This window comes from Silurus aristotelis (genome assembly GCF_946808225.1).
Source record: "Silurus aristotelis genome assembly, chromosome: 5".
NCBI lineage: Eukaryota > Metazoa > Chordata > Actinopteri > Siluriformes > Siluridae > Silurus > Silurus aristotelis.
This window is the reverse complement of record NC_139578.1, coordinates 1,585,228-1,613,020: the sequence shown is the minus strand read 5'-3', so window position 1 is coordinate 1,613,020 and position 27,793 is coordinate 1,585,228. Positions and strand designations below refer to the sequence as shown.

General features: G+C 42.3%; 1 protein-coding gene across 6 annotated transcripts; it reads right to left on the bottom strand.

Annotated features, from left to right (window-relative positions):
* Positions 1-56: 56 nt before the first annotated feature.
* Positions 57-27,632, bottom strand: ak5 (adenylate kinase 5). 6 transcript variants are annotated; one of them, XM_083541339.1, is made up of 15 exons: positions 27,288-27,632; positions 27,054-27,121; positions 24,917-25,103; positions 23,082-23,228; positions 22,796-22,968; positions 19,784-19,897; positions 14,784-14,975; positions 7,976-8,066; positions 6,324-6,400; positions 4,289-4,355; positions 3,958-4,002; positions 2,397-2,560; positions 1,718-1,834; positions 1,087-1,281; positions 57-779 (listed from the first exon to the last, which is right to left on the bottom strand). In XM_083541339.1, exons 2-15 carry the CDS (start codon positions 27,111-27,113, stop codon positions 714-716), a joined length of 1,695 nt encoding a protein of 564 aa, XP_083397465.1. In that variant the 5' UTR covers positions 27,114-27,121; positions 27,288-27,632; the 3' UTR covers positions 57-713. The 6 variants fall into 6 exon arrangements, with proteins under 6 accessions (XP_083397465.1, XP_083397464.1, XP_083397462.1 ...); XM_083541338.1 differs by having other exon boundaries at positions 27,210-27,385; XM_083541336.1 differs by having other exon boundaries at positions 4,223-4,355; positions 27,288-27,337.
* Between the last annotated feature and the right edge of the window lie 161 nt (positions 27,633-27,793).

Genomic DNA, 27,793 nt, shown 5'->3' with positions numbered 1-27,793 from the left:
CCCCCCCCCCATCAGAGAAGGAAAAAAAAAAGGATCCATTTATACTGAAATGATAGTTTTGTTTATATATATATAATTTATTTATTTCATCCAAACATTTCCGAAGGAATACAATAACAGGATTTCAGGATTCTCTCGGGCCTGACGCCGGAGTCTGGTAAATACAAATACAAAGCTTTTTGATTGTGGTGTTTGTACACGAAAGCAACTGTTTTTTTTTTTTATTATTGATCATGACTGCTTGTTTTCTGACATGCTTTACTGAGCAGGTAGTGAAGTTGGGACGAGATATGAGAGAGAGAGAGTTTTCTGCGGCTGGTTAGGATGTGTAACGCTCGTGCTGTAAGTATAGATTTGAATGAAATGCAAAGAAAAGTATTTTCGGTGGGGGAGGGGGTTGACAATTCCAGAATGAATTTGAAGAAGAAAAAAAAAATCCTGCATTTTGATTGGCTCGCAGTTTTTTCCCCAAGTATCCTAAGCCCAGCCAATGAATATAAGGGCGGAGTTTGCCAGAATACACAAGGCGACGCCTCCCACCCCCAAAACTCCAAGTAGGTGGAGCTAAGCGACTTCATACCGAGAGCTAGCGTTTGCATGGAACCTGAACGCTGTGTACAGCAGACTGAAAGGCCGAGTCTTAAGTCATAGCTTGAGGATGAAGGTGATGATGGTGATGTATAAATGCAGTGTAGCGGAGCTGCGTGTGGTGTTTAGCAGGAGTCCAGGACCAGGCAGATTCGCTCGAACACGTCGTCAGGTGGCTGTTCTGCATCAATCTACAGACAGAGAGAAAAAGAAGGAGTGAGGGATGAAAGAATGTTTGACTTCTCGCAGTGGAAAGAAAAGTAGGACATCAAGCCTCATGAGACATCAGTCTCGATAATCCCGCCGCACTTCACTCCGAACCAGCGCGCTCTCTTCTCCTTCATGTCAGGAATAAAACACCAGAGATATGCAGCTTGATTTATTTATTTATTTTCCTCCTCATACTTTGTCCCCAAATGCTTTATTCCTCTTATCCTGCAGCTGGTCACCATTTACTCTTATAAGCTCCGCTCTTCTTCTGGGAAGAAGACTACTTACCTTGCGCAGTATTCCGAGCGTGTCGTAGTGAGTGACGAGTGGCGTCACGGTCCCGCAGAATCCCTCGATGCGGAGACGCACTTCTCTGTGGCGGGCGTCTGTGGGACGCAGGCTGGACAGCGCCCTCTGCTGGAGACGTCTGGTCATGGTGGCTGCTGAGCAGTCGAGTAGTAGGACAGCGCTGGGATGGCCCATCTGTCACACACACATGGGAAAGGCGGTGGTGAAACACGACCCATCTCTCTTTCACCATTCAGCAAAACAAGCCTTTGATCCAATCTGAAATAGACTCCAGTGTATCTTCTGTACACTTCTCTGGCCACAAGCTTCAGGATTTCTGTACTTCTGTGTCACTGTCACCTTCTAATTGATCAGAATCTAGAATAAAGCTGGAATCTACCTCTTTTTTTTTTCTATATTTACCTCCCCCCTGATTGTCTCAGTGTCTCTCTTTCTTTCTGTCTCACACTCTGTTGCATCTATCCATCGCTCTCTCGCTGTCCCGCCCTCTTCTATTTTCTGTATTCACCTCACCCCTGATTGTCAGTCTCCCTCTTTCTCTCTCTTTCTTCATCTGCCTCTCTCTATCTGTCTCCCACTCTCTTTCTGTTGCATCTCTCCACACACTGACCTTAACCTCGTATTCCTGCGCTTGTCTCGGATCCCTCGGGAAGCCGCTGACCAGGAATCCTTTTCCCTTTCGCACTGCAGACTGCATCGACTCACACAGCAGCTCCAGCAGTGTGTCCTGAAGCAGATCACACACACACACACACACGGTGCATTAAAATGGAACACTCCAGAACAGTCACTTAGTTTCTCTGTCACTCGAAGGAAGTCATTAGTTATTTATAAAATCCCCCCCAGAAGTTTGCAAGAAGAAAAGAAATTTGCTCTCCGTCGCCCTCCAGGGTTTAATCTTTTTTACACTTCTGCAAAAAAAAAAAAAACCCAACACGAATTGCTAATTATAAATAATAATGTATATTTCATACGCGAACAGATGCGAAGTCAGATGCCTGGCTCCGCTAGTGTAGTTCATGATGTCCTTGTTGCTAGGCAACCCCAGTGAATCATAAATCATCAGATTAGCTCCCGAAAAACAAAACGAAAAAAAAAAACCCACACACTCCGAGCTCTCGAACACGTCAAACAATAAAACCCATATCTATAAAGAACAGTGTTGCATCATGGTGAGTTTGTCAGGTGACACCGTTTTATGGCTTATGTGTAAAGTGAGCGATTGTGAGGAACACGTTAATGTGAGTGTGTGTGTGTGTGTGTGTGTGTGTGTGTGTGTGTGCGCGCACCTCGGGAAGTTGTCGTCCCCTTTCGAGCAGGTCTCTGAGGAAGCGTCCTCGCTCGCTGTGGGACTGCAGCTCGTTGCACAGCATGTCTCCAGGACAGAGGCGCCTCAAACCGTAATGCTCTTCCATCTTCTCACACTGCAGGGCTTTGCCTGAGCCGGGGCCGCCTAACACACACACACACACACACACACACACACACACACACGTTTAAATAAGTTGTATTGGCATTGTATAATAAAACACCAGAAAACACACTTAAATTTGTGGATAGGAGTTCGGAGCAACATATTTGCCCATGAAATAACAATGAAAATAAATGTAGTTATAACAGCTATAAATGTCCGTTCCCTCACAGGGTAATATTTCCAAAAATATTACTTTTTATACAATAATATTTATTTTATTAAACGGAAATCAGTTGTTGTTGTTTTTTTTACTACATTACATTTATTATAGTTTACCAGCGTGACAAATACATAAAAAAAAAAAAATTATAAAAAAAACAACAAAAAACACCACACTCGAGGGCAAGAAACAAAAAGAATTAAAAAGGTTTATTAAAAAAAAGAATTATATAGAATTCCACATGAAGTGGCATGGTTGCCAGATATTATCTATACCAAAGTGTCAGGATTAGAGTGGATATCTTGCAACTTTTAAACTTGTGTAATCTGCAAAAGCAAGTAAAAAAAAAAATATCCCGATAGAAATATCTGGCAACCCTGTCGCTTTGGTACAGTCTGCTATAAACAGGGTAAAAAAGGAAATCTTAGAGGACATATTTTAATACTGCCACTTTGGTACAGTCTATTATGGACAGTGTAATAAATAAATAAATCCTAGTATGAAAATCTGGCAACCCTTGTACTTTGATAGACTATAGACAAAGTAAAAAAATTATAGTAGTGACTTTTAGCAACCCTGGTAATTTGGTACAGTCTATCATAGACAGTGTAAAACATGCCTTGTAGTTATACCTGGCAACCTTTCCATATTAGTCTGCTATAGACAATGAAAAACATACCCTGCTATAAATATCTGGCAACCCTTGCAATTTGGTTGGGTTCATACCGCTCCAGCTTGTCAGTAGGAAAAGACCAGAGTGTTAACACTCATCCCGTCCCCTCTACAGGCCCATTAATCTTTAACACCGAACCCCAATTAGTGGTGCATGGTGTAGCAGAAGAGACCCTCCATCTGAAGAGGCAGATAATTAACTTCCTTCGCGCTTTCCACTTTCCTTCAGTGCAGGGTTTGTGCCCTGGAAGTGAGCTCCAGTCTGAGGGGAACATCCTCCATCCCTCCCCAAATATCCCCTGGCTTTGGAGCTGAAATTCCTCTTCCAACATGGTGGTGATGTTTTTTGTTTTTTGCACCATTCTCGGTTACTCAAAGCCTATATGTCTGACGCTTTCGGACATAAATTTGTCTCTCATGCGAATGCAATCAAATTTTTATCCTGAACATATGAATGTCACGCCGTAGCCGGTGCTTTGTGTCGGCTCAGTTTCTCCGAGATGCAGCATTTTACATGACGTGGAAAAGCGGAAATGAGCCTTACCGATCACAAAGATGACCTTTGGTTTCCTCTTCTCCACGGGCAAACCTGCAAGAGAGAGAGAAAGAGAGATGCTGAAAGTGTTGTGACTGCTGTTTTAATTTTTTGCCCTCAGCCATATGTGGGTCTATTCCGTAGCTAAACCTCACCCTCACAGCTGAAAGTTTACAGATTATTTTTCCTATAGCTACAACAAAACCGAAGGCCATATTTATAGCCCGCAGTGGCGTTTTCCACCACAGGGGGCGGTGATTTTCCCAAACCTAACCTTTCACGCTAACCCTAAACGTCTGGATTGACCCGGGAGTGCGCTGTGCTCGGGGACAGCACTCACGTTGTGCAATGGGTTCTCGGTACACCGCAGCCTCCGTCTTCTCTTCCTCCTCTTCCTCCTCGATGGCCTGTGCAGAAAAACAAAAAAGGTTTGGCTACTGCAGTAAGAGGTGCGAAAGAGTCGCTAGTCTTGACCTCAGCCCGCATTCGAAACGTACGCCGTGTGTAGGATGTGTTTGGATGCGCTTGACTGCACCCCAGGCCTCCTCACCTCTATCTATCTGTCTGTCTGTCTGTCTGGTTTGGAGAACGACGGTGTGGGCGTTGTTTTCGAAGCAGTAGGTATGATGACCTAAGCGTTTAGAAGGCACATGTATCTACTCACACACACACACACGTGTGACAGGAACGAGATCTAAGCGACTGGAAATAAGTGCAGGATTGTGATTTAAGACACGACCGATAAAAACGAAGCCCTCACACAGACCTGCTTTATCCTGCTTTTTTTTTTTCTTTCTGACACTTTTCTTTCTTTCTCTCCCTCTTTCTATCGCTGACTCATGAATCCTAGCCGAGCTCCGGCTTATTAGCGAGACTATCCTGTTACGGAGGAGTGTAGCACTTTCCTGTACTTGTGGAGGAGAATGTGGGCGGCGCAGGAAGCGTTCGGGGCCTCGTTCCTGCATGTTCACCAAACCACTGGCTTTATTCCTTCTTTCATTCGCTGTCCATTCTTTCTTCTAGGCGGCGTACGGTTTGAGAGGGGGGCAAACGCTTGCCCTTAACCGTGCTTTCTGAATGGAACTATCCACAGCTCTCGTTACTATAGTAACGGCTCGTTCGAAGGGATAGATGTGTGAGGAGGCGATTTGTTTATTTATCTATTTATTGCAAGATGTTTATGGAATGAGGCTCGTAAGGAGTCTCCAGTGTCAGTCATTTGGGAGGTGAAAGCTCCGCCCACTTACAGACAGAGGAAGAGAGAGAGAGAGACATCGCCTGTCGTTTCGTGAAGTTAATAGAAACGTTGTTTGTTCTCGGCGCGGAACCAAGCGGAGGTTGTTGTGAAAATCTCGAGAGTGGTGTGAACAGGTTGTGGGCAGCACCACACACACACACATCATCTGCGCCCGTGTTTTTATTTCCATTATCTGCCGACCGGCTCTCGGCCCACACCTCGACTCCAAACTAGATTAATTTACGCCCTTCACAGACATTAAGTTGGCAGAGACGCGAGCAAACGAGTTTTTTCCTCTAATTATTATTACATTGTAGCGAATGCTGTAAGCTAAGTAAGGAAAAGAAACGCATTGATCTGTGCTGATGTTGAAGACACACAATGAGCCAGGATACAGGAGGAGTTTCTTATCTCTTTCCTGTTTCTATCCTGAAAGAATGGGACCCTCGGAACTGGAGACTCCTTCCTGAAACCATGAAATACAAATGTGTGTATGTGTGTGTGATTATTCCTTTTCTATCACGGCCAACTTTTATTTTTATCCATTTAGTTAGAGTTTCATTTCTAATACAGAATGTTTACAGCATATCTATCTATCTGTCTGTCTGTCTGTATCTATCTATCTATCTATCTATCTATCTGTCTGTCTGTCTGTCTGTCTGTCTGTCTGTCTGTCTGTCTGTCTGTCTGTCTGTCTGTCTGTCTGTCTGTCTGTCTGTCTGTCTGTCTGTCTGTCTGTCTGTCTGTCTCTCTCTCTCTCTCTCTCTCTCTCTCTCTCTCTCTCTCTCTATCTCTCTCTATCTCTCTATCTCTCTATCTATCTATCTATCTATCTATCTATCTATCTAAGTCGGACGCTCTGCATCTCAAATCGCTGACTCATCGAGTCGACTTGCTTCCCGTATGATGGTTTTATTTTAATAAGCCTCGATCGCTTAATGACTAATTAAAGGAGAGGGCCGGAGCGCTCGTCTGTGTCCTAACAACTATTTAAACGCCATTCTAACGAGAGAAGCGCCGGAGCACCGAGCTGCTCCTAAATCACCGCATTAAACGTTGGCATTAGCATAAAAACGAGGAGAGAATGACAATGGCCGAGTCTGGGACCGATGAGAAGAGGACTCGGCTCATCGGTTACCTGCTCGTCGAACCTGGAGGGGGCGTCGGCGAGGATGGTGCTGTCCGCCAACACACTCAGATCAAGCTCGCTCGGACCTGTGACGCAAACAAAAAAAAACATCAATTAAAATCCATTCGCTTTGAAATCTTGATGCTAATCGGGCAGGTGACAACGACACGACGTCCTGCATTCGTGTCGTACGTAAAAGTCAAATTTGATTTTCAAATGAAACGCAGGGACACAATCTGGCAACCTTCTTCCACATAGATAATACACGTGTGTTTCTGAAGAGAACATTTCCTGTGGATTTGATACCCTTTTGTGATCTCTTACTCATAACTCAGCATTCTGTGCTTTTTGTCTGAGAGCTCATGAATTGCTCCGATATATCAGTGGGGAAAGAAAAGGCTTTTTTCCTCTCTGAAACAATCGAGTTGTCATGGTGAATCGCACCGGGGCGGATCCTGACCTGCACTTTGCTGCCTTTAATCCCGGCGCAGGAGTCGAGCGCAAGGCTCGGTTCAAACGCTGACTTATTTACTTACTGTGGCTTCAAAGGTTAGGCTCTGTGCAGATCGCCAGGGTTTATATATATATATATATATATATATATATATATATATATATATATATATATATATATATATATATATATATATATAAAATAAATGTTCGCAAGGTTGCCAGATTGACTGCGTCTCCATGTTTCATTTCAAATCCACACATGTAGGATTTTTATGAATAACAAAATGCAAAACCAAGGAAAATGCTTTCCCCCACAGGTGACCAAAGTACTTATGAGTGTGTGAATGTCCACTATGCCAGATTGAGGAAACATCATTTAAATTTTCGCCATTTGGTAGACGCCCTTATCAAGAGCGTTTATCTCATTCATACAACTGAGCAGCTCTGGGGTTAAGGGCTTTGCTCAGGGGCCCGGGAGTGGCAACGTGTGGCAGCCTCCTCACCTCACCTCCATCAGTACCTGACTTGACTAACACCACTGTGGCTGAGTGAATCTCCACAAAATCTAGTGAAACATCTTCCCAGAAGCGTTTATTATAAGAGCCAATGAGGACTAGAAGCATTTTATGAGCGAGGAAGTATAGCTGAGTGTCAGGATAGATGAAGGTCAGTGCTGTTCCCTCTCTACCGTGTGTGTGTGTGTGTGTGTGTGTGTGTGTGTGTGTGTGTGTGTGTGTGTGAGATTAAAGCTGCTGGTTTAATGTTTCCTCTCAGAATGGTTGAAGAAATGACCTTTTCTATTCGTTCCTTACTGATATTTCCTGACCAGTTTCAGGGAATCTGAGGAGACCTTTAAAGTGTAAAACCACACGAGCAAAAAATGACAGGAAAAGAAATTTTCCAGCTCCATGAAGACCTGCTTTTCATGTTTTGTAGTGGAAGATCTCCTGGTATAGCGCTCCAACCTTCTAACCTTTGGGATCTAATTTTCACGTTGACTGCACCTCAGAAATCTCCACAGAAAATGTGGTGGAACATTTTCCCAGAAGAGTGGGGCTAATTATAAGAGGAAATACGAACTCGGTGTGTGACGGGACGTTCAAAAAGAAGCACTTAGCAATCTTAAAAAGTCCACACACTTTTGGCTGTAAGGTGTGCTTTAAAAATGACAAAAAAAAAAACCACAATTCCACAACATTTGTTACCTGCTACAGGTTCTTTAGTGGGAAAAAGCTTGTTGTCCACCATCATGCTGATGTCTGAGAAGACTTCCTCCTCGTCTCGATCTGCGTCCAGCTGTACAGCAGGAAGAGATACGATACATCATCCTACACAGGAAACGTGTGTGTTTTTCACTTCTCCTCTACAGCAAGTAATACAATTTATAGTACACAAAACTTCGGATTATCTTAACGACCTTGCCGAACGATCACGTTATTAGGAACACCCTCGTGCACGTGTCGTGTGTCGTGAGATGCTTTTTAGCTCAGCGCAGGTGTAAAGAGTGATTACTGGAGTTACAGTAGTTGTATTTCGACTTTGTTCTCGTGATCTTAGATTACAATTATTATTTTTTTTTACGTTTTACTAAAACTGTCGTATCCTTGCTGTCGGACGAAGAAAAAGAAAATTTGCCAAATCCTGTACCAGCGCACGCTCCGTCTGAACACTCCTACGCCTCGCCGTCCTTCTAGTCTGTCGTCATGGAAACAGCGGAGAGTTCAGACGAGGGCTTCTTCCTTATCCTCCTCGTATCTTTAAGATGATTTATTTTTTTTATTATTAATATGATTTCCCCCTCCCCTCTCTCCTCTCCTAATGCGTCGAGCTTGTCAAACACTTCTCCAAATCAGACGGCAATTACCGCCATCAGGACGATTTCCGCTTAAGGACCGAGGCAGCGGATGAATGAAAGGAGAGGGAGGGAAAAAATCCTGCACATCTTTTTTCATTCATAAAACTCTCGCTTTTTTTCCTCTCACTTCCATCAAGCACGTTTTTTTGTAGGGTTTAAGAGCAGATTAATCCGCCGTATATTGACGTAAGGAGTCTCCAGTTCCAGTACTTTCAAACGTACGGTGATAACGCTGTAATCCCCCCCTCCCCATTTAACATTTTACTTCCTCCCACATCTAAATGGCCGTCTAGCCACCTCTGAGATGGCGCAGACGATCGTACCAAGATCCGAGACGGGTGCTAGACGAAGTCCCGAGCATCATTTACGCGCATCACAGATTTGTATAGGAATGAAAAATCCGGACGTGGCATCACATCTTCCCCTGGAAATTAAACTGACCTGGGACCTCAAATCCAAAGATAAATAAACAGTGTGTGTGGTTGAGGCTTGATCTGGTGGCCACATTTGAGTTTAACAGAGTTTCCCTCAACTCCGATTGGCTGGAAATCGATGATTCGTTTTTGATCGACACGTGGCTCTTTTAATACCAGAGAATGTAAATGAAACCACTGGAAGGCATTTTTTTTTTAGGGGAGTGGGTGTCGATCAGATCGTTTGGGTTTTCATTGGCGTCACGCGAGACTCACGTACCCGCCAACTCTTGGTCACCGTGGCAACAGCGAGGCCGAGAGGAGACGGAGAAAAAAAAAAAACGAAATGAAAGGAAATCGAAGGAAAGAAGACAAAATGAAAGGAAATCGAAGGAAAGAAGAGCAGACCGACATAAATAACTCCGTCTCCTCTGGATTTTCTTTGCGGTCTCTCTGCGGTCTCCTGTCAGAAACCCACATCGCTCCAGATTTTTTATAGACACGCCGAATTTTCTGGGCTCAGTGTGAGACGTCTGAACGTCTGGCATCTCGGATTTGCTTCGAAAAGTGAAGAAAAGTATCGGGACACCAAAATATTTTTTCAGCCATATGTGTATCTTCTTCAAAATTGTAGGGAGACGACTGTATAGGATGTCTGGATTGTATAAAAGGTGGTAGATGGGTTGTTAAAAAGTGGCGCACCAATCTGGTGCTGTTAGGGCCCTTAAGCAAGGCCCTTAGCCAGCTCCATGAAGATCTACTTTTCCCCAGGCTTCCTCACCTCACCTACATCAGTACCTGACTTTACACACCCTTGTGGCTGAATGAAATCTCACAAATATCCACAAAATCTAGTGGAACATCTTCCCAAAAGAGTGGAAGTTGTAGCAGCAACATACCGATCTTTTGCTCAGGTTGAAGGTGATCATAGCGCATTATTAACAGATAATAAAGATGGATGAAATCCTAGCAATGAGTGCTTTGTAGCTTTAAAATTATTTCATGACCCTCCTCATATTCGCTTACAAGCAACACACACCCAGGTATTCAAACGATCCTCGGCAGTGGTTTCCACAGTCTTTCCGTTCTCAAATCTGAAAAAACCCTGTGGCTGTTTTGATCTTAACAGCCATTACTCATCACCTCCTAATGACTAATACGCTCAGTAACACGCCTTAATGACAGCTGAAGCCGGAAGAGCGTAAGATATTCACACGGACACGGGGGGGAAAAAGAGAAAATTTGCTCGCTTCGGCTAATTAGGTAGAAATAAAAGATCTTTGGGAGAATTTGTGTTGTTCAGGGACTAATTACAGCTTGCACCCGATCCACACCGAGTAATATTCTCCGGGAAGAATATTTGATTATGAAAACAAAAAATAATAAAGGAAAATAAGGCAAAGTGTGCGCCGAATATCGCAATGCTGCGCTCAAGTCAGAAAACGGTACCGGAGGCCACTCGAGATCTTTCGCTCCATGTAAAGCAGATGTTCATGGAGCTGGATTTGTGCATTGTTGTGAGAAGTTTTGGGTCATCTAAAGATGTCCTATACGATTGTGTAACTCACATACGGTTGGGAAAGTCAGTTGTCCCAGTATACTTTTGTCCAAATAATATATATTCCATTTTAATAATGTTTGCTAGTTGACACCGATTAAGCTAGGTGTATTTCTGTAAGAAGAAAAAAAGCTGAGTTATGTTTGTTTTGCTGTTTTCTCTATATTTAGTCTTGTTGTGTCTGGTTTGTCTGTTTTTGGTCTCGAGGATCCTCCGCAGTCCTAATTATAGCAGGTCTTTATGTATTTCCTCGTGTTTCTCCTACTTAGTTCAGCTCGCCTGCTTTATGGATACCATTTACGGACTTGCCCCCAGACCGAACGATCTGCCCTCCACTTTGGAGAAAAACCATGACCCCTGCCTAATAAAGAGATTCCGCATTCTGTCTGGGGTGCCAGGAGTTCTCCACAAATTCATTCTGAAAAATGAACCACGTCTGAGGTGCAGACAATCCCTGAGCCTTCTATCTTAGAACGGCTTCACTCCAAACAGGAAACGCTTTGTCGGAGTCGTGTTCAAGGCCCTCACGCATTCCAACAAATCGCTTTTCCTCTTGTTTCCTTTTTTACCCTTTTGCACGTAAAAGGCCTCAGTTCCCTTCCGATCTCGTTTAAAGAACTAAGCGAGGGAACGCTCTGACAGACTGATTTCCATGTGCCGATAAACCGTGAATGGAAAAATCTTTTCCCCTGGACCAGAGCCACTTCAAGAGTGGAATAAGCCGGCATCAGATATTAAGCAGACCTCATCAATTATATGAAGCGATTTGCTGGCATGAACTGTACCTTTTCTTCCAAAAAAGGATCTTTTTCTCCTCAGAGATTCTAATTGGTCAGAAGGTGTGGAGTTTTTTTTTTTTTGCATAATAGCAAATAAATACTGAACTCTGGGAATTTTGAAAGCTCTAACTCGGACTCTGTGAAGGGTTTTTCCGGGACAGATTGAGATTACTGGATACCGTATCCATTTTTACATACCTCAGACGAGGGTGTAAAATTAATTACGAGCTTCTAATTGTTGTGAAATGAATAATAATAGAGTATGAGGTGATATCAAACGTGCGTTACCACGTCTACGGTTTCATCATGGACAGCAGGTTAGAACAAAAAAAGCAAACGGCATGAAACTCACCAAATCTGATACCGAGACGTTTGACGTGACATACGTTTAACATGCGGAGTCGTTCGAGTTGTTCTGAGTCACACTTCAAAATTGGAAGAACATCACTGGAGAGATCAGGAAGACCTTCAACAAACTCAAACCTCGAAAACGTTAAAACCTTTCGTCAACGTGTGCATGATGATCGTCGGAGAACAATTCACAAAATCTCACTCGCTAGATTTGGCTCTTTCAAAAAAGGCTTCACCCTCTTCGCCAAAATGAAGATGACATGGTTTGAAAAGAAGCCACGTTCCAGAAGTGGCAGGAACGCTGGGAGCACTGGATTGCTGTGAAAGTTGATAGTAAGGAAATGTAGCTAAATAAAGTACTTTCTTGTAAAAATCCAAAACCTTTTTCGATTCTACCTCGTATAGCTGGCTAGTTCACTGAACTGGCGTAAAAATGTGTTGTGAAGTCTATCCATCTCTCTGTCCGTCCCCCATTTATGTCTCGTGAACTTTTCTTTTTTTAGTACCCTCCATGAATCAGAATTTCTTTCTCAAACTGTGCACCAGATGAAAGTCTAAAAGGCACGTTTGCTTTTTTAACGTGAACAGAACTCAAGCCGCTTCCAACTCACCGCTAATGAGCTCTTCCTTTCAGTCGAGTGCTTTCCAGAGGAATTCGAGGTGTGGGCTTTGTATACCTCAGGGGGGTATCATGGGAAGGGAAAGGAAAGAAAAGGAAAGGAATGGAAAGAAAGGAAAGGAAAAGGAAAGGAAAGGAAAGGAAAAGAAAGGAAAGTGGCGGGTAAAATCCCCTTAGGCCTGTCAGAACTTTGACATATTATATATATATTAATAGCTTTTTTCCTGAAAGGTGGGTGCTGTAGTAGCTGCACTTGGACCCCTATCTACAGAGCGAATGTATTTCCTAGAAAAAACTCATGTAAAATATGTTTTTTTCTGAGAGGCCTTTCAAACAGGAACTTATTAAGAGCTGCATCATTTTATATTTATGTTCACATTATAGACAAGACTACTGAGCTACCTGACACTTTCTCCAGCCATATGAGATTTTTCTCCAAACTGTTCCCACAGTCTTCCATCCAAAGACGTCCTATACAATTGTGTGGGGGAAAAACCACATATGGCTGGAAAAGTCGGGTGTACCAAACAATTTCCTGCAAAAGTGTCCATTTTCAGCTCACACTATGCCCCATTCAGGGCTCATTTGCTCTCTACCTCGGAATCGTATCTGACCCGAGCGCTTGGCTGTTCACCCGGTGAGCCTTTTCATCATAACGAAAAAAGAAATTTTTTCCAGGAAAAACAGCGGACTCAGCTGGAAAGAGACGCACGTAGCATTACTCATACGCTCGACTACAGCGAAGCGGAGCAGACCCGACACAGCGTCCTCTGGCCGAGAGGTTCAGCCGTCTATGGTTTCCATGGATATGCACCTGAGGGGTTCGCGGAAATGGGACAAATTCCCCTCTGTTACACAGGTTTAATTAAAGCTCAAACGAGCTGGTTCCAGTTACAGAATCCCTCGGCTGGGAGCACAAGAACAAAGGTCCTCTCAATTCTCTCATTTCATTTCGTTTCGTTTCTACGATGGGGACCCAGGAAAATGATAAACCATTGAAACCTTGTGTTTCTTTTTGTACATTCTATTCTACATTGACTTCCCTTTTTCCTGTTGTAATAAGCTCCACTCCTCTAGGAAGATGTTCCACTAGATTTTGTGGAGATTTATTTAGCCACAAGGGTGAAAGTCAGTAAAGTCAGGTACTGGATTTTTGATAAACAATTCATCCCAAAGCAGGAGATCCTCCACTCCAACCCATGGAAACCATATCTTCATGTAGCTCATTTGGCTTGAATACACTTTAATTGCCTGACATTCACCTGTAAACGTGACATTGCAAGTTTGCGATCATCGTATGAATGAATCAATCAAAGCGATGTAAAGTTCATCGAAAAACCAGTTGGTTTTTACGTCTTTTTCTTTGGTTTTCTAGAAACCTTTTCTGGTATTATCCACCAGCCTAAAAAAAAAAAAAAAAAAGCGTATGCTTTGCTTTCAAGTCTGTCCGTGGCCACGTCTGGGGCTTCCGTGGAACAGAATTCGAATTGTGCCATGTCCTGACATTACACAAAACACTAATTGGGAGAACCGAAGAAGCCTAAAGGGTTCAACTTGTGCTAAGAACATAATGATTATTTTAACCAGTCACAACATTGCGAATGAAGATTGAAGCCTCGGACCCCTGACACACTCCTCAACCAGAACCAGAAATGTGATCCTATTGCTCGTGCTGACGAGCCCACAGAAGAAAAAACCCGGACAAACGCTTCATTATTCAGCGTCAGGCTTCGTTGTACATCGCTATGCTACGGCAAACACGCCAGATGTCAGGAAGACTTTTCAGTGGAAGCGTGTGATTAACATCGAGCCTACAGGACACTGGCCAGACTTCTGGCAGAGTGTCAGGATCAAGGAAATAGAAGAAACTTGTCAGACACAAGGTTAGCTCTGAAAGTTCAACGTAATATACGCTGAAGATGCAGAACATCTGAATGAAAGTATTAGGACACCTGATTTTTCCAGCCATACGTGGTTCCTCCCAAATGTTCACTTGATCTAGGAGATCCAAATGTGTTCCAGCATGACAATGTTCTCCCCTGTTCACAAAGCCAGAAGAAATGCTTTACACAGGTAGGAAGTGTATAGAAGATCTTGTGTGGCCTGCTATAAAGCTCAAACCCTCAAACTTCGGGAAACACCCTACGAACACCCTCGTAGTTTAATGAAATCTCCACAGGAACATCTTCCCAGAATAGTGGCGCTTATTATAACAGCAAACGATGACTAAATTTGGAATGGGATGTTCATGTGAGCACATGCCAATCTTATGCTCAGGTGTCCACAAACTTTTATGCTGTATATATAACATCTTAACGTTAATGTCAATGTTAAATTTGTTCCATTGTTAGACGCACAAATGATTCTTAAGCGATAAGCACCATGAAGAACGAGTCTCAAAATGTCTTTCAGAAAACACTTAGATTTGCAGTCCTTACCGTGACAATCAGGCCTTTCTCCTGGAAGTACTTAACCAGTGGCACGGTGTTCTGCCTGAAGTTGGAGAGGCGTCGCTCTGTGGCTTTAGGGTTATCGTCTGGGCGCCCCTGCTGCTCTGCTCGTTTCTCCAAGCGCTCCTTTAAACGTTGGTTAGAACATGCCAGGAACACCACCAGGTCCGGGGTACAAATCTGAAAAAAAGAATGATATATTAAAGATATTAGAATCTCTCTCTTTCATAAAACCAGCCCACTAAACCAGTCACATGGGCAAACCAATTGCGCCATGTTAGCACCACTATGGTTTAAGGTACACAAGCTAAAAAATGGTGGAAAGACTTTTTGGAATATGCAAAATTAACGTACCAAATTTTATCCAAATCATGCAAACGGTTCTATGGGGTTCAGTAGAGAAACTTTATCTTAGCAATCGACAAAACCACTCAAAAGACTTAAATCTTTTTGATGCCACGGCGATCGGACAAAAAAAAAAACCCAGAATCAAAATAAGTCAAAAACATCAAGGCAAACACGGATCAAAAGGCTGGGTATCGACAGAAACTAATCATGTTGCTGAAAAGACTTTTGGCTGTTCAGAGGCTACTGGGAAATGAGGTTAGTGCTCTGACATGACACAAAACACTTCAAACCCTAAAGGATATAAACTGATCAGGTATTACACCTGCCTAATATTGTGTTGGTCCCCCTTTTGCTGCTTAAAAAGTTGTGACCCGTCGAGCATCAACAGCATGAACTTCTTCAGCAGTTTGAGCTACAGGATCTCGTCTGTTGGATCCGGACCACACGGACCAGCCTTTATGCATCAATGAGCCTCGGCCGCCCACGAACCTGACCCCGGTTCACTACTGTTCCTTCCTCGGAGCACTTTTGATAAATACTGACCTCTGCAGACCAGCAACACCCCACAAGATCTGCAGTTTTGGGGGTGCTCTGACCCACTCGTCTAGACGTCACAATTTGGCTCAAATCCTTACGCTCGCCCATTTTTCCTGCTTCTAACATCAACTTTGAGGACGAAATGTTCACTTGCTGCCTAATAAATAGATCCACCCACTAACAGGTGCCATGCTGAAGATATCATCAGTGTTCTTCACTTTACTGCTCATAATGTTATAATGTTATGCCTGATTGGTGGAATTACTTTTCTAAACAGTCACAATATTGGAAGATTGAAGCCCCAAATCTACCATCATTTCCTCAACATCAAATTGCAATTGCACGTTTTTTATTATTTTGTTCTGATCTGCATGTTTGATTTTTTTTTTATGTTTGTATATGCGAGTAATCAAAAACCCATGCTCGCATCTACTAACCGTAAAGTCCCACCTGTTCATCTTGAAGCAAACAGTCACGACTATGAAGTCGTACGTTATGAAGCGAGCGGAAAAAAGAAAGGATGCCTTTGTTGGACTTTTCTCGCGCAATAAGCCGACACACGCTCTGACGTTCGGTTTTGTCTTCTTGTCTTTAGCCAAACATTAAACATTTTCAAAGCAAACATTGACAGAGCCAAGCGAATTTACGCCGGACTCCGTCACATCTGAGGGAATATCAAACACTCATTAATCTGTCCGGGATAAAAGCTTTGGAAATGTCCTTCCTGGAGAGAGAGAAAGAAGCGAAAGAAAGAGCGACGTCGGGGTCAGATATAAAACCGAGGGGCTGGAATGATATTTCCATGGGGGCACCGTAGCACACTCACGCTCTGATACACACTTCCATCGATGGTTCCCCTGGAAATTTCCATTTCTGTCCCTTGTCTCCTCTGGTTTTTGTTCGTTATTGACTCGTTCGTCTTTGACTCATTTCCAGTCAGGCTCATTCTTTCTCATTTCTTCTTCGCCAGAGTCCTCATAATGCTGAAAGAACGGAAAAGGTTTATCCAGGACAAACGATCTGCATGCGATTTTATTTGGGAATAATAATAATCAAACATGTTCAATGCTTCCCAATATACACCCATCTGCCACGGTTGCTATGACGACTTGAATTTCCAATCGACGCGCTGTAAATCTCAGACCATTCAAACAATTCACAATTTGCAAAAATATTTTTCAAAAATGTATACAGTAGATCCAGAAAAAAGGGTTTCCATCTCTCCGATCTTCCACCAAACATTTGAGAATTTGTTCTTTTTCTCATATCAACCATAGTGATGCTGAATTCATTGGGGTTCAACTTCACGAGCAATTAACTGAACAATCAGGAACATAGAATTGTAGTGTGCTTTGTAACTCATTTTCTTACAGTCGCTATGGTAACAGGGAATCGTCTGGGATTTTTGGACTGTAGTCCAGCAAAAAGACACTTCTGACAATGTCCCGTTTGTGCCTTTGCTCTCTCTCTAATTCACCAATCGGACATTGGCGAAGTCGCTCTTGTGGGATCGCTATAGCAACCACAGAATCAGAGACGCGTCCGCCTGCTCAGTGAGGAGCTGATTGGACGAAATTTGGGAAGGAAAAAAAAATAAATCGAATATCGAGATAGAAGATATACTGGGTGGAAAAAACAAGTTTCTGATGGTTGCCATGGTGATGGAAAATAACACGTGTTTAACACCCAATTAGTCGTCTTCTCCAGAATGAACATTTGAAAAGATAGTCACCATAGCAACCATAGCATTCTAAAGGTTCCAGCTCAAGATTTGTTGAAAATAATGTTCAAATTAAAGCATCGGTTGCCATGTTGATGAAAATAACTTCTATGCCCTCTAATCAGTGCTTTGTGATCAGATTAGTCTTGGATAGTTTTTGGCATTATTTGTCCACACACTCTGTGCTCTTATAGTACACCAGGCAGATACTCTAAACGTCGTTCGTGTTACCATAGCAACCAAACTTTCTCGATATTTGTCTTTGTTTTGGGCAATCTGGCTTCTTGACTGTCCAGTCATCGGACCCCTGCGGTGCAGAGCTGTTTCTTCAGAGCGGAGAACGAGGGACTTTTCTTTTCGTCTCTTTGTTCAATTGTCCTCCTTTTTACACACCATTCTGTCCATCACCTCCATCCTTATCCGTTTTCTGCTTCCCAGATATCGCCTCGTCTTCCCTCGTTCCATCTACAATAGTTTCCTTCCTTTTGTCGAGCATCACTAGTGTACATCTCTCTTCCTCACTCCAATTCTGTCTTTCTTTCTCTCCCCTCTTCATGAGCTCTACATGACTTAGGCCCTCCATGTCTTTTTTTTTTCCTCCCTACATTTCTACACAATTTCACGCTTTCGCTTTGATTTCTCAGTGACATTTTTGTTCCACAATGACACACATCATGTGGCTCATCATCTTAGACAAACAAACAAATCCTTCGGCCCCTGTGTTGGTGAAGGCAAACGGCATCATTGATGTCTGTGGGGTTTCTTTCTTTTTTTCTGCCGCGTTAAAACATCAGTCTGTTTGCCGTCCGCTGACATTTCCCACTAATATTCGCTTGACATTTGGACGCCGCGTGAGGATAAATCTGTCATCTGCGTGTCGTCTAAAACCGGTGGTACGCTTCAATCTCGGCTCCTAATCCACCCTCCGCTCCGACTCCTTCACACTTCCTGCTTCGTTAATGCGATTAGCACAAGATATTACAGAAGTTCGAACCGGATGAGGAATACAGATCGTGAGGTTTACACCGTCGAAGCCTCTTTCTTCGTCCGTTCTACTGACATTTGTAAATCGTAAACCGCGTTCGCTGAAAACTCCGTGCTAGCCTTTAAGCATTATGCTAGCTTTCAGCTTGAGATTTTCTGCAGTCCATTTCTTGACGTTTTAAACATTTCCATTAGCGAAACTCGAGCTCCCCTTGATTTCCATTCTTAAGGAAAAGACATGATCTGAACTTCGGTCAGGAAGAAGGACTATTGTAAAGGTATCAAAGATACTCAACATTTCAGATATTTGATATAGATCACAGCAGATCATGCAGTCGTCTGGAATTAGCCTGAGGGGCGTCAGTTAATCCTTTTAGAAGCTAAAAAACAGTCTTTGCGTACGCCTTAACAGTGGGACGGATGACGAGTATACTCATCCACAGGAAAGGTCTGGAGGTGGGATCCATCACCAGAATATAATAACGGAAATAGGCCAGCGAGTGAAGAATGTTTTCGCTTACGCCTCCTATGCACGTCTTCGCTCGTAACTACTCTCAGAGATCAAGGCAGGGTTGTGGAAAGGAGGAGGAGGAGGAGGACATGCTTCGAGGAGAAGAAAAAGCCTGCTGGAAATGTTGTGCTTTGTTTTTGTGTGTGAGTTGTGTCAGAAAGCCGAAACAGCCGGAGAAAAACTAATTACCAGTACGGCACTGGGTCTGCAAGGCATTCGTCACATGTACACAAAAATCTTTTTGAAAAAGACAATCAGGTCTCCAGTTGAGAAGGTGGACAAACTAGAACACAGAAAACAACAAATGCTACAAAAACACAATGAACCTTACTAAATACATATTCTAGAAATATATATATATATATATATAGTTCCAGCCCTGACGCAGTTCAACATCCAGCATACACACTTCAAAGCCCCCTTTAAAGCGCTGCTAATGGTGATCTTGACAACCAAAAGAGCCGGACTTTCGACAAAGTCGCTCGAACGCTTGGCCATTAAAGCGTTTTTAAACTTCACATTCCAACTCTGTAATCGACTTGGCCCACATCTGCGAAAGAATCCATTAGCTGCTCCCGATACTGACATGTTATGTTCGTCTTGCAGCACTTTTCCTGCTCAAAATCAGACCAAATTAGCTCTCGATCATTTCCAGCACTTTACAAAAAGTAAAAACAAAAAAACAGCGACCTTTCTTCAGAGATAGTCCATAACATGAAACTATAAACTGACAAAAACAATTTACATATGATCATCTGCCAGATGTTTTTCACCTAGCCGAAAAGAGTACATCTTTCTCTCGCAAGTACTAATGATTTGTTCCCCGGCCGATATGTTGCGAGGCATATACCGCACGCACATTTGTATTTTGTGGGTGAAAACACCCACCTGGTCTTCAAAAGAAAGCGCCTGCGCCACGTCCCGAGGAAAGCCGTCGATGACTATTCCGCTGGCGTCTGGAAGCTTCATGATCTTCTGCTTTATCTCGGTGATGGTCGTCTCCTGTTGGGGGAACAACGTTAATGAGACACGACCCATTAAACAAAAGCCTCGTAAATAATTTAGCTATTTTATTCGGAACAACTGTGGTATCAAAAAGTTTGGAGACACGTTAACAGATGATGCACAGTCACAGGGAGCACCGACCGAAAGACATCGTCCTGTGTACATGTGGCAGGTCTTGGACTATATACATAACAACATTTCATTTTGGAGAAATTCTCTCTTTCTGCCTACGGTTTCTTTTTTCAGTAGTAATACATCACCATCATGAGGGCTTTTAGAGGACTTAATGTTTTCTTTTTTTTTTTTCTTTTTTAAGAGATTTAGGAAAAAGAAAAAAAACATCTTGTGCCTTCAGGCTGGAAAAACACGGCTGTCATGATATTACAGATATTACCGAACATGACTGGAATTTCAAGGGCAGAGGAAAAAAAAAAAGCTCCCGGAGCACACGTCCACACTTCCTGTGCTTTTTACTGCCAACAGACAAAAAATTCTACACAAATGGCACAGAATCCATGACAGAATTTATATATCTAAAGATTATTTTTTTTTATCACGCTCTGTGTACTGCATTAAAGAGTGTCTAATGATCAGGAGATCCACGATACAAACGCAGCGCTAAGAAACCTTCCTGATCCAAACTAGTGATCGTTTCATTTGAAACAAATGACTGAGAGGAAAAACGAATTTCCTGGACTTTCCCGTATTATTAAACGTAACTATAAATGGATAAAAAGTGCTAGTGCTAGTCGCGTACACATTTTAGCATACTTTAAGTTTCTCATACAATTTTATTTTCGATAAAAACATCATAATTTCTTATTCAGAATTTCTTCTGCCAATGTTTGTCTTGTTGCTAGTTTGTTTTTTGTCCCGTTAGTGTTGACTTAGATTCACTCTATAGCCCATCAAAAAGAGCTACATGCGTACAAAGAAAGCTTTATGTTAGCGATATTTAATGCTAAGGCCTTAGATTTCATAAACAGGCTAATAGATATGTACTGACACATAAAATTAAGTAATTAGCTAGTAATTAGCTAACATTAGCAACATTGTGTATTGTCGAATCTTTGTGATAGGCAGCGATTGTGTGAAAACAGCTGCAGGACTTCCGATTACCTGAGAGGAAATTTCCACCCACGGGGCTCCACCTCTCGCTAACCCCCATGCAAATTAGCCGCGTTTATTTTTATTGTTTTTTTTTTTAAGCCTACGCGTTTTTACCTCTGGTACAATTTGATGAATCCGTGAACTTGGATTTGATTTATGAATCTGTGTTCCATTGAAGGTGGATAAAAAGTTGTGGACACCTGACCATAAGTCCCCATTTGCTGCAGTAAGAACGTCCATGAGGAAGATGTTTCAGATTTTGGAGTGTATTTGTGGAGATTTAAGTGAAGGGAATATTTCATTCATTACATTATGGCTGGAAAAGGCAGGTGTCCTAACACTTTTGGCAACACAGTGTAACCTTTAGCTGCTTTTATACATGCAGATTTATTTTTCTCCTCTTATATTTCATTTGCGATGTTCTCACACCATCCAGATTAAAGCTTCTACACCATATTAGCATGGTGCCAGATGTTCCGATAATCCGCTACCAATACTGGTAATACATCCTAATCTGATCTCGGCTTTTACCATCTATCGGATCTAGTGCAGCTCGGATTAGCGACTCATGTTGTCCATTTTCATCCTCTCAGGACTAATCTTTATAGAGCCCACTACTTAGATCTTCTAAAGTACTTCTGGGAATTAAAAAGCCTGGAACGTTTTCTTGGTTTAGCCTGTAGGCCTGGTACTTTGATTACAAAAACAAGAAGTCTTTTGTTTGAAGTTTCCTTGAAAAGAAAAGGGTGTGGGAGCACAAAACGTGTATCGTTGGCCAGGAATTAAAGACGTGTTATTGCTACGGTGTTAGCGATAACTAATGTTAGTGGTGAAAGAGGTATTTAAGCTGTTGTAATTCTTTTTCCCTTAAATCTTTTTTTTTGTGAAAAAAATTTATAATGTAGTCAGGCACAAAACTATTCAGGGGGATGGAGAGAAGGTATGCTACAATCGGATTGGAGAGGATTTTCACACAGGAAATATATATATATATATATATATATATATATATATATATATATATATATATACAGTATATACACTGTTTATATAAAAACACCAGGAAATTACTGGCTTTTTCTGACCAATGTGAACAGAACCTGAGGTATAAGATGTCTAAACTGACCCACTTTACCTCAGAAACTTTACTTTCCCTGCATTATTTGAAAATCCCATTCCACGTTTAGCCTCCATTTGCTGTTACAATAAGCTTAACTTTTCTAGAAAGATGTTGCACCAATTTTGGATGGTGCTTGTGGAGATTTGTGTGAGATTTCACATAGCCGCAAGGGTGTTAGTAAAATCAGGTGCTGATGTGGGTGAGGTGAGGAGGCCTGGGAAGCGTTCACATTCATCCCAAAGATGTATACCAGAAGATCTTCCACTTCAAACCAAAGAAAGCATATTTTTATGGATCCAAAGACGTTCTATACATTTGTTTTCCTCAAAGCACATATGGTTGCAAAAGTCACCCAATACTTTTGGCCAAACATGGAGAGACTTGTTCGAGGAGGCAAGTGAAAAAGCCAAAAGGCTCATAGAATTAGCATGGAATCGATTTATCGCTTGATTCACGCCTTAATTAATATTTGATTAGCATGTTTCCTCATGATTATCAGAGGAACACTAAACCTTAGCGGTCACTAGCACTGGTTTCTCATGTTTAACCTAAAGATGTGCTACATTCACTAACTGAGGAATGTTTTGCATCTAATTAGCACATTTCTCACATCTAGGCTGAGCAGGCGTTGCTAATAAAAAGGTACCTTTTGTTTAATTTGTTACCTGAGGCGCCAATTCGCCGTTAGTAATGATCCGGGCGATCAGACTCCACTTCCTGTTACTGGTTGCATTATGGATCATCTTCTTTCGTAGCAGTTCGCCTACAGAGACGTACTCAAAGCCGTAGTGCTCTGCGATCTTCAGGCTCTGAGTGCCTTTACCGCTGCCCGGGCCACCTGATAGTGTAATAAACATTTATTCCGGGTAGAGAATAAGCATGATTCTTTACGGTTAGCTAATTTTTTTTATTATTTTTTTTTTACTTTGGACGTACTGAATTTTTACTCACCGATAATAAGGATGACTTTGGGCCGTGGTTGGGACGGGTCGAACACTTCGTACTCTTCAATCAGCTCTGCTGTTTCTGACAAGTCCGAGTCGCTCTCGATGGAGAACTGGTGGATGGGTGGGAGACGCTCATACCTGTCGGGTAACACTGAGAGAAAAAACATAGCATCATAGAAATTCTTAAGGTTTCCACTATGAATACCATCACAGACTATTGGCCATTAAAACCACAACGGTTTGTGAACGCCATTTAATCAATATTATCCAATATTAAAGAAGGGTCCCCTGGTGGTCTAGTGGTTAAGATGCAGCGCTCCCACCGCTGCGACCCGGGTTCGATTCCCGGTCAGGGAACCATCCCCAGCCACTCTTAGTGCCGGTCCCAAGCCCGGATAAATTGGGGAGGGTTGCGTTAGGAAGGGCATCCAGCGTAAAACATGTGCCAAATCAAACGTGCGGAGGATCCGCTGTGGCGACCCCTAACGGGAGAAGCCGAAAAGAAACTACTACTACATCCAATATTAAAGAAACCGGTAAAAACTGGAGGCTTACCTGGTGTCCAGTAGATATGTGATTTGTCACAAAAAGTGACACTTCGAATAATTAACAGTTACATGCAAATTAAATAAAAAGACACTTCAAATAAACAGCACATAGCATCTGTGATTTGCCTCTAGAGGCCGCTCTCGTACTGTATAAAGCAACCTGGAAAAACTATCAGTATAATTTTTTTATTTCAGTGCTGAATAATCTGCAAAACAGATCAGTTGACCTCTAAGTGAAATGCAAACAGATGAAATCTTCCCTTACAATGATAACATTGTTAACACGTTTCACTAACTGTATTATTAAATAATGGATTCTAAACGGTTCCTGGTGGACATTTTAATGAGGGAAAAAACACATGGGTGTACTCCGACTCGAAATGAAAAACAGTAGTCCTCGTTGTCTGAATTTAAAAACAGTTGGAAAAGACACCTAGCAAAAAATTATGCAGCATGAAGCTTGAAAAACAATCAGCTCATTGTCTGGCCTCTTGAATTGAGATAGTTTATTTGCTTTGCAAAGCAAACTCGGCGGGGGAGAAACGCTCAGTGTTCATTTTCTTATTTGCACAGCCTACGGGAAAAGAGTATTTATAGGCACAAAGACACCTTCCCCACACACACACACACACACACACACACACAATCACAAACACACTCCTGTTTGTGGCCAAGGTACTGTGTATGTTGGTGGCATCTGACCTAGAATGTGTTTTCCACCTCATAACCAGTTCTTCTTGGGAAATCTAGATCACATGTTGGTATCTACTTGACCAACCTCCAGATTCCAGTAAGTTTCTACTGGTTTTTCTGGTTTAGATGATATTGATTAAGACTCCGTCTACACTAAACTTCTAAAACGCCGTTTTGAAAGAAAAACATGCGATATAACAAAATCGTATCACTGTGGAGATGCCACTGTGGAGATGCCATTACTGTATGAGTTTATTGTTGCAAATGAACGGAAATCTACAATCTGTTCCATAAACAAAGTATTTTCGACTGTCCACAATGGCCAACCACACAATATTGTTTGTGACGAACTTCTAGAACTTTCCTAGCAAGATTTTTGACCAGAATACCAAATTGCCAGGACTCATGTGGGTTTGTAAACTGGTGCATTGTTTGCTGAATGGTGAAAGATTATGGCGAATGATAATAGAGTCAAACAAGAACATTAACACTCCTGGCTCTTCAGTTCTCCATGCTTTTGTAGCTACACTCTCTCTTGTGGACCACTTTCAAGTTCTGACTCATTTTTGATACCGAACACCAAAGTCTGGCTGATTACCGTTGCGGAAGAATGACCGCCGCGACTGGCCTCCGTTGAGTGGTGGAAGGGACTTCTTCTCCTGTCCTACGAAAGTGTCCCACCTCACTTTTTCGGTCCCGCCGAGCTCTCGCACCTTCTTTAGGCACGTCTCCATGTACTCGATGGGATCGTCCGGCCGGTAGAACATCAGTCCCGTCAGCAAACTCTGGAAAACCAAGAACACAGCTTGACTCAGCAAAGCTACTCGCAACAAAAGTTTAAGATCTCCAGCTGTAGTTTTTCAAAACTATGACGAGCTTGTGGAGGTCCACCGCTCAAGAACAAAAGAACAATTCGGTTGGACATGATTTGGAAGATGTTCCAAAGATTCCCACCATGATTGAGCTATGAGAAGAATATTCGAAGTCTCTAGAACTCTTAAGAACATGAGGAGCTTGTAACTCATTAACAAAGGAGATGTTTGGTTGAATGTGATTGGAATGTTCTAGAAGTTCTAAAAACTCCTCCTGCTCAATCTTGAATATGAATCATTAAAGAAGGAGGACTGTCTAGAACTCTTTTAGACCATTAGGAGCTTGTAGAGGTACTCAACTCAAGAATAAAGGAAATGTTCGTTTAAATGTGATGGAATAGATGCAGTCGCACCAAAAGTTTGGTAGGTATTTCAGAACAGGGTTCCACTGATCCATAATAACAACCTGAGAGTAGAGACTCAGATTTTATAGTGACTTTTCCTAAAAGTGTTTTATCTTCTAAAATATTGTTTTAATCTTTTAATGATCAGGACAGGATTGTATGGAGTGTCTAGCATCCAAATCCCTGTCAATGAGCTTGTACTATAGAAACGATAACGTATTAGATAATGTATTAATATAAACCAATCAGATTAGAGAATCCAACAGTATGCTGGTACATGGATCTTTCGCACACCACCAGGTCTTCAGTACTTTCTGCTCGATCTTCTGAATAATATAGTTAAGAATAAAGGGAATGTCCTGAATCGTGCACTTGACATAGTACACCACCTATTTTTCTTGCTGACCTACACAGGTCCTACCAGCATCAACACTTTTCCCAGAATAGGTTTGCTTTTGTGTGGGACCTAGGAAAAGATCCTGGACAATCAACAAGACCCCCCACTACCATCATACTTCCCTGCTTTCAAAACATCTCTACACATTTAATTTGGGGGACTCGGAGGTTGTGGGGTACCCCCTGACCTAAATAGTACTATCTAACACCAAAGATCCCATAGGAGTGTGGTATCTAGGAGAAGATCCTGCAAATATTTGGGCACTCCCACCCACAAATCATCAAACATCACCAAATGACCATGCTATAAATGAATCTAGTCCAAGTTACACAACGTTTGGGGTATCTCAGAGGCTGTGGGGTACCCCCTGACCTACATAACACCAAAGACTCTTCTAATCCCAAATGAGTTTGACATCTGGGAGAAGATTCTGCACATATTCAGGTTCTTTTCCCACCCAAAATCACGAAAAAAAAACTAATTTCCCTGCATTCAAAACATCTAATCCGAGCCACACATTCATGTATCTCAGAGGCTGTGGGGTACACCATGACCTACATAGTACTATTTAACACCAAAGATCTTGAAGGAGTGTTGTATCTAGGAGAAGCTCCCTAACATATCTATATTTTCCCCCAAATCACCCACCACCACCAAATTTCGATGGTTTCAAAACATCTCATTTAATTCCCACATTTGATTCAGGTATCTTGGAGGCTGTGGGGCACCAGGATCCCAAAGGAGTGTAACATCTGTGAGATCTTGAATCTTTTCAGCGCTTTGCAAGAAGAAGAATTTTTTTTTTTTTTTTTAAGTGTTAAAAGTTGCACTGATGATGATGATGATGATGATGATGATGATGATGATGATGATGATGGTGGTGGTGGTGGTACGATTCAAGAAGCCCGAAAGGATGAGCGTTTCCAGGACGTGCGCTGTGAAATGAGTGAAATGACACAAGGACCAAATCACCTGTTGATCAACAACAAGAACATCATCAATCATCATCATCATCATCTGGTGCATGCACTTGAACATGCAATGCAATTAATCTATGTTCTTGCTAAGATCTTCCAGCTGAGTGATGAAGAGCCTGAAGATTTAGTTGTGAAACGGTCTCACCTCCATCAGCTGGGGGATTTCCCTCCTGGAGAGATACTCCTTGGCATCGTTTACGTTCATGTCTCGTGCTTGATAAGAAACAAAATGATAAGCCGGCGCGAGCGCGCAAAACACAGAAAAACAAAACAAACAAACAAATTAACTAAAAAAGAAAACCCCCTTCGGTGTGGATCTGTTTCACTCGGACCGAATTCTCTACAGATCTGCGTGTGTGTGTGACATTCTGGAACCCACCAAAAACATCCCCCTCCACACCAAGCGTGGAAGTTCACGAACGCCGACACACCGCTTTTTTCTCTCGAGCCGGGTTGCCAGATTCGCGTCCCACTTTCGGTTCACAATCACGCGATTAATACGGTTCCCACCCTCACTGTCTACACAGACTCGGGGGAGAATTATGATAACCTCAGATTACACCGAGAACCCTTTTTAATCACGCTAATAAATAGAAAGATGGATGAACAGTAAGATTGACAGATGGATGTGTGGGTTAATTGAGGGTTAATTATATCAATCTGGCAACGGTATCTTTCGGCCAACGCGCAAACGGCGTTCAAGCGACAGAAACGCCGGGAGCGCGCAGAGCCAGCCACCGGGAGCGCGCACGACGAACGGGCACAGGCGCGGGCACGGTGAGTAAAAAAAAAAAAAAAAAAAAAAACATAAAAAAAAGGTAATAAAAAAAGTTTTTTAGAAGTATTAAAAATATTTTCTGCATTATTATTATTATTATTATTATT